Genomic DNA, 7,462 nt, shown 5'->3' on the forward strand with positions numbered 1-7,462 from the left:
GCTTGTTCTAAGTAGATGCTTTAGACCACTGAGCCATCTCACCAGCCCCTGGTTTGGTTTTTGAGACAGGGTCTCACTATGTGGTCTAGGCTGGTCTTGATTTCACTATGTGGCTCAGGCTGGTCTCTAACACACAGTGATCTTGCCTCAGCCTCCCAAGTGCTGAGATGAGAGGTGTGTGTCACCATGCCACCCCAGCACTGTGGTCTATCTCCGTTTGTCCTCTGGGGGTGTAGGATTCATCTGGTGGAGACCTCTCACCTCTGTTCCTGTGCTTAACCCAGCAAGCTTGAAACCAGATACACTGTGTCATGTGCTTGTGGCCCACCTTCCTGGGAGCAGGGTGTTGGCTACTGTTTCATTTTATTTTATTTTTTATTGACTTGTATTTTAGGTACAAGGTGTTCAGGGTCTCACTACTAGATTGGACGCATATTGATCCACCTGTTTACAGGCTCCCAAGAGCTGGGATTATAGATGCACACCACCACGCCCAATCTCAATTGCTATCTCAGTGCGCCCCAGGGGCAGGGCCAGCAGGCACAGGGATTGAACCCCTGGCACCTGTGCCTGCTTGCAGGTGCTTTTTATTTATTTATTTATTTATTTATTTATTTATTTATTTATGTGGCCAGCTCAGCCCACCAGGGGGTGGGGCTGGCTGGCATGTGGTGCTGGGGGATTGAACTGTGGTCCCTGTGCTTTGCTAAGCTTGTTCTAAGTAGGTGCTTTAGACCACTGAGCCATCTCACCAGCCCAAACATACTTCAAACATTTTTTTTTTTTTTTTTTGCGGAACCGGGGCTTGAACTCAGACCCTTGCGCTTGCCAGGGAAGCGCTTATTCTACTGAACCATCTCCCTGGCCCCTTGCAGGTGCTTTAATCCACTGAGCTATTTGGCTGGCCCTACTGTCCCATTTTATAAACAGGTCCTGGCTATGGATCCATCATGAGTCTACTCTCAGATTTGCTTGCTTGCTTTCTGTCTCTCTTTCTTACTACAAATTGAACAAATGCACATACATTCTACCACAGAGCCACATCCCCAGCCTTTCTACTTAGAGAGAGACTCAGTTGCTTATGATCTTCCTGTCTCAGCCTCCTGAAGATCTAGGATTATAGGCCTGTGCCACCACACCTAGCTAACTTCTTCCTTCATTCCTTCCTTCCCTCCTTCTCTCCCTCCTTCCCTCCCCCCCCACTTCTCTCTCTGTCTGTTTGAGACAGGGTCTTGTTATGCAGTTCAGGCTGGCCTTGAGCTCACTTTGTAGCCCAGGCTGATCTCAGACTCACAGTGATGCTCTTTCCTCAGCCTTCTGTTTTTAATTGAGTGGAATCTTGCTACATTCCTGGTCCCAAACTCGTGGGCTGAGGACATCCGTCCTTCTGCCTTGGCCTCCGCAGTAATATCTGAGAGACTCGCACCACCAGGCCCGGCCTTGCCCTTGCATCTTCAGTAGCTGGGCTGGCCGTGTCTTCTGGCTGCGAGCAGCTCTGCAGGCCCCCCTGCGGGCCCCGGGGCTGTGCACAGCACACTCACCCCATGTCCCCTCCCTGCTTGTCCCGCCAGCGAGCCTCATGCCCGCTTCTACGCGGCACAGATTGTCCTGACATTTGAGTACCTGCACTCGCTGGACCTCATCTACCGGGACCTGAAGCCCGAGAACCTCCTCATCGACCACCAGGGCTACATCCAGGTGCCTGCGGCTGGAGGGTGTGCAGGGGCTCTGGTGGGCCGGCGGGCCCAGCCCTCCGGTACATCTCTGCCAACCTCCCATTCTTGTGCCGTAGGTGACAGACTTCGGTTTTGCCAAGCGTGTGAAAGGCCGCACCTGGACCTTGTGCGGGACCCCCGAATACCTGGCCCCTGAGATCATCCTGAGCAAAGTAGGCCCCGCTGGCCCATCCTCCCCCTGCTCCCCTCTCCCCACTGTCCCCTCACCCTCGCCCCCACCATCTCGCCTCAGGGCTACAACAAGGCTGTGGACTGGTGGGCACTCGGGGTCCTCATCTACGAGATGGCCGCTGGCTACCCGCCCTTCTTCGCCGACCAGCCCATCCAGATCTATGAGAAGATTGTCTCTGGGAAGGTGAGACTCCATTACCCAGACCTCACCACCTCTGCTCTGGGACACGCTCCCCAGGCCTCTAGAGGGGAGCCTCCTTGAGCAGGGAGGGCCACAGGAAGTCCTGGCCCATCTGGGGCCTTGGTCCTCCATACTGTCTCTCCCTGTGAGTTCTCACTGGTCTTACTGCAAAAGAGCAAACTGGTTTGGGGCCCAAGTGGGCCCATCCCAAACATAGTAGCTTCTTTTTTTTTTTTTTTTGGCAGAACCAGGGATTGAACTCAGGCCCCTACGCTTGCCAGAAAAGCGCTTATTCCACTGAGCCATCCCCCCAGCCCCATCATCCCAAACATAGAAATGTCACTAATTCTTGCTTTTTGGTGGCACTGGGGATTGAACCCAGGGCCTTTTTCCTGAGCTCCATCCCCAGCCCTTTAAATTTTGACACAGGGTCCTGCTAAATCGCCCAGGCTGCGTTTGAACTTGTGATCGTCCTGCCTCAGCTTCCAAGAGTGCTGGGATAAGCTGGGCTAAGTGTCACTCATTCTGAAGGTTGGGTAAGGGGCTGTGGGCACACTTCAGAGGAAGTGCATCAGACCATTGCATTCGCCTGGCCCTGGGTTCCAATCCCCCATCATACTTAAAGGGAGGACACCCCTAATGGGAGAGGTGAGGAAACTGAGGCTTTGAAAGGGGCATGTCAGGCCCAGTATCACAGCTGCAAGGAGGAAGTGGGCATTGTGGGGGACACTGCACCCCACCTCAGCTTGGCTCCTGCAGAGGGACTGACTTCAGCTTCTCTACCCACCCCAGAATGTGTACTGAACCCCAGGAAGTAGCACAGGCTTGTTACCTGGGAGGCTGAGGCAGGATGGTCACAAGTAATGATGAGCTTGGGCACTTAAGTGACTTACGGAGACTCTTTCTCTTTTTTAAGACAGGGTCTTGTTACATAGTCCAGGCTGGTCTTGAACTCACTGTGTAACCCAGGTTGGCATCAAATTTACAGCAATCCTCCTGTCTCAGTCTCCAGAGGGCTGGGACTATAGGCAAGCCCCTTAAAAAATTAACAGGGCCTGGGGTTTCAGCGTAGTACAAAAGTCCTGGATCCAAACCCCAGGTCTCAGGAGGAAGGTGGTATGAGACTGGCCAGCCCCGGCTCTGCAGCTGTTGGACTTACTGCCCCTCAGAACCTCACCTCTCCTGCTGGGGAGCCAGCCCCTAGCCTCAGGGAGGTGGAAGAATTCAACAACTGCAGCATGGGGTGTCACACCAGACAGCATCAGCATGTGCCACCAGCTAGTAGAGAAATCTCAAAGACAGCCCAGAATGAAGTCTGGAGAAGACTCTAAGGGGCGGAAGGGGAGGATGAGCATAATTCCTTCTGTGTCAGGTTCCACAGTTCCCACGAGTCCTCTGAGGCGTTATCTCCCTGCACAACCCTGAGATATCTTCCTCCTTGAATCAGAGGCAGGCACAGGCCCAGAGAGGTTAAGGGATGGGGCGGGCCAAGGTCACACAGCATGTGAGAGGCAGAGGAGGGATTATAAGTCAGTTCTTAGGGCTATAAATCTATCAGTAGTTACATAAAGAACCATGACTGATTGCAGAGGAATTGAGTCATTTTTAAAGAATAGAAAACCTATAGCTATGGAGGGAGGGGAGATTTGCTTGTATGTTTGTATGTGTCAAAAGGCCTGCACCCCAGCAAAGCTATCTTAGCAGTTTGCCAAGTATGCATGCACCTGTCATCCCAACTGTCAGGAGGCTGAGGCAGGAAGGTCCCAGGTTCAATCCTAACCTAGGCAATTAGCAAAATCCTATCTGAGCAAAAGGGCTGGACCTGCAGCTCAGCGACAGGGCCCCCACTGAGCACTGGGGAGTCCCAGGGTCCCTCTTGTACCTGTGCTCTCTGTGGAACCTCCCAGAAACTACATGAAACTTCCGTGCTCATCTTTTTTTTTTTTTTTTTGGTGGAACCGGGGATTGAACTCAGATCCTTGCGTTTGCCAGTCAAGCGCTTATCTTACTGAGCCATCTCCCTGGCCCCAAAGCACTCTTCTAAGAGCAGAGGTTCTCAGGAGTACCCTCTCCCCCAGCCCCAGCAGAGACATAGCAGACCCCAGGAATCCTTTCCCTGGGATCCTGGCAACCATCAACTTCGGGGGCCTCCACTTGGCAGGACTGCTGCATGAAGAGGGCCACAGCTTCACCAGACCCCCTCCTCCCTTTCCCTGCAGGTTCGGTTCCCATCCCACTTCAGCTCCGACCTGAAAGACCTGCTGCGGAACCTCCTGCAGGTGGACCTCACCAAGCGCTTCGGGAACCTCAAGAACGGCGTCAATGACATCAAGAATCACAAGTGGTTTGCCACAACCGACTGGATCGCCATTTACCAGCGGAAGGTGGGCTGGCTGCCCCAAATGCTAAAGGGCAGAGAGGCTGAGTCAGGCTGCCTGGGAACACAGACAGGGAAGTGGGGCTTAAACACAGGGCCAGCCAGAAACAGGCAGATTTTGGGGGGGTCTGGAAATGGGATTCTGGGATACCAGGGTTACCCTCTTTGGGCTGAAGATGCCCCAAGAGAAACGTTTCCCTTGGCTGAGCCAGCCAGCATAGGAGTCTTGGGTGGCTAAGACGAGTTTATACTACCAGGGGTAATGGCGCACGCCATAGTTTCAGCTATCCAGGAGGCTGGGGCAGGAGGATCACAAGTTTTAGGCCCACCTGGGCAACTTAGCAAGATCCTGTCTTGAATTTTTTAAAAAAAGGGCTGTGGTGTAGCTGAACAAGAGGCTACCCCTAGGTTCAATCCCCTGTGTGACAAAAGAACAAAACAACCTGTGTCCCAGTACCCCGTACAGATGTGGGTCAGGAACCCAGGACCCACACTGGCCGCCATAGTGACACCGCGCGCTGCTGAGGTCTGGGTGGTTCTCCATCCCTTCCAGGTGGAAGCGCCCTTCATACCAAAGTTCAAAGGCGCCGGGGACACAAGTAACTTTGACGACTACGAAGAGGAAGAGATCCGGGTCTCCATCAATGAGAAATGTGGCAAGGAGTTCTCCGAGTTTTAGGGGTGGCCTGTGCCCCCCACAGTTTACTCTTCTTTGTTTTTTCTTTTTCTTTTTTGGGGGGGATGGGGGGTTGGATTGAACAGCCAGAGGGCCCCTGAGTTCCTAGCATCCGGTTTCACCCCCACCCCACCCTCTAGGGTTGGGGTGAGCAGGAAGCCCAGATCTTGGGAGGGCAGGACTGCTGCTCCCCCATTCCCGCAGCCCTCTTGCCCCTCTCCCCATGGACTCCCACCTACTTCTGCCTGTTGGAAATGAGGCTCTAGTCTCCAGACCAAGTATTGCTGGTACATCAAGGACAGGGAGAGGACAGAGGGGTCCGTAAGTGGCCCCAGCTCCTGACCCCCCCACGCTGTATGGGCGAAGGACGACTAGTGTCAGTGACAGGCTTCGAGGGCTGCTTGCTCTAATTTTTTAAAAACAATTTCAGATCTTATTTAAGTTCCACCAGTGCCTCCCTTACCCTTCACCAGCTCCCTAAGGAATCCATTTTATCCAGGCTGGGAAACTGACTGAGCTCACAAAGAGGAAACTGGGGTTTGAACCTCCGCCCTGAGCTGCTAACCCTCGCCCTGCCACCTTCCTAGGGTCCTCTGCCACCCTGTCAAGGGGCTCAGCCCCTCCCTGATGTCCCCAAACCTCTCCTTCACCCTTGGGCTTCGGGAGCCAGACCAAGCAGCTACCCCTCTCCTTACCAAAGAGGAGCCGTCCCCCAAAAAAGAGGGGGAGCCTGAGCCCATGGTCTCCCCTCCCAGCAGCAGCCCCCCTCCTCAACTCCATTTTATTCTGATTTTAACACCCAGCCTCCTTAGCCTTGGAAGGCGACCCCACGAAAGGACTTGGAAACGGAAGAGTGCCCCCCACCCCCAACTCGGGTTTGAGGAGGGGCTACCTGTGTCATCCATCGGCGGCTTCAGCGCCCCTCCCTGCCTGGCCGCCCCCTAGCTTTGCTGTCAGCTATCCATCTCTCACGCTTCCCAACGTCCGATCTGTGTTTTTTCTGGCAAGGTGGGGGAGCCACCCCGTTCACCCCCACCCCGTGTTCGTCCCTGTCAACTCCTCCCCAGCTGCAGAGCCCTCAGGCAGGCTGGGGGCTCCGGGTGGGCGCGGGGCCATTCAACCTGTGTGCTGCGAAGGGCGAGACTTCCTCTCGAACAGTGTGCTGTTGTAAACATATTTGAAAACTATTACCAATAAAGTTTTGTTTAAAAAAAAGTGTCGCTAGTGTTCCGACTTCAGTTCCCACCCACACCCTGCGGCTGGAGAGGGACTTTCGGACCCGCACTCGGCCTTCTCCGCCAGGCCAGCCCGGGCCCGAAGTCCCAACAAAACCTGGCTAGGCTGGAATCTTGCCGCTCCCCTCGACCCGCGGGGAGAAAGCGAGGCCATGCTGCCCTTTGACCCCGGATACCGGGAGGGGGGTCCCCAAATTCGCGGCGCGCCCTCTCTCCTTCGAACTCCGGACCGAGAGGGCGCTCTAGTGAGCCGCCGAGGCCGAGGCCGGGATCTGGGAGGCCGAGCGGGGGCGGCCCAGAGAGCGGAGTAGAGGGAGCCGGGCACTCCCTCCACCTCGCATCCCCAGCGCTGGGCCGGCGCGCTCCAAGGTCCCCGCAGCGCTCCCGAAACACGGCGGCCAGGGCCCGCGAGCAGCGAGTTCCTGGCCGGTGCAGTCTCGGCGCGGAGCGCGCGGGAGGCGTGGAGAGGGGGCTGGGCGCCGGGAACGTCTGGGTCCCGCGCCCAATGGCTGGAGCGCGGCCGAGCGCCGCCCCGCCCGCCCCCTCCCCTCCCCCCGCGCTCCCCTCCCCCTCCCCCTCTCCGCCCGCCGCTCTCCCCCGCCCCCGCCCCGGCGCCAACTCCGCGGCGCCTCCTTAAAAAGCGCGCGGGAGTTGTAGAGGGGGGGGCCCGGGGCGCGCTGGAGTGAGCGCGAGCACAGGGGAAGGGGGCGGGCGGGGGGCCGGGGCTCCACCTTAAAAGCGGGCGCGTGGGGTGGGAGGGAGGAAGGCGGGCGGCGGGAGGCGGAGGGCGGGCAGGAAGGGGGGCCGGGTGTCCCGGGCGCAGGGCGCGCGTGCGGCGGCGGCAGCGGCAGCGGCGACGGGGAGGGGCCGCGCAGCGCTCCCTCCTCCTCCTGCTCTCGCATCCCGGCCCCGCGCGCGCCCAGCACCAGCGGGCCGTGTGTGCGTGCGTGCGAGTGAGTGAGTGTGTGCATATTTTCCTGTCTCTTTTCTTTCTCTCACTGTTTTTTCTCTCTCTCGCTCCCTCTCTCGCGCGCGCTCTCTCGCTCTCTTTTTTGCAAAGAAACAGCAGCGCCGCCGCCGCTCCGC

General features: G+C 56.9%; 1 protein-coding gene across 2 annotated transcripts in view; it reads left to right on the plus strand.

The window, feature by feature from the left end:
• Positions 1-6,349, plus strand: part of Prkaca (protein kinase cAMP-activated catalytic subunit alpha) — a 20,894-nt gene extending 14,545 nt beyond the window's left edge. Inside the window, exons 6-10 of one of the 2 annotated variants that reach the window (XM_004635531.2) lie at positions 1,572-1,698; positions 1,793-1,888; positions 1,969-2,091; positions 4,308-4,472; positions 5,019-6,349. In XM_004635531.2, coding sequence (XP_004635588.1) covers positions 1,572-1,698; positions 1,793-1,888; positions 1,969-2,091; positions 4,308-4,472; positions 5,019-5,144 — 637 coding nt within the window. In that variant the 3' untranslated portion in view covers positions 5,145-6,349. The remainder of the gene's footprint in view (positions 1-1,571; positions 1,699-1,792; positions 1,889-1,968; positions 2,092-4,307; positions 4,473-5,018) is intronic. The other variant, XM_023720171.1, reaches the window with a different exon arrangement.
• The last annotated feature ends 1,113 nt before the right edge of the window (positions 6,350-7,462 follow it).

Source organism: Octodon degus, unplaced genomic scaffold (assembly GCF_000260255.1).
Source record: "Octodon degus isolate 3935 unplaced genomic scaffold, OctDeg1.0 scaffold00073, whole genome shotgun sequence".
Lineage (NCBI taxonomy): Eukaryota > Metazoa > Chordata > Mammalia > Rodentia > Octodontidae > Octodon > Octodon degus.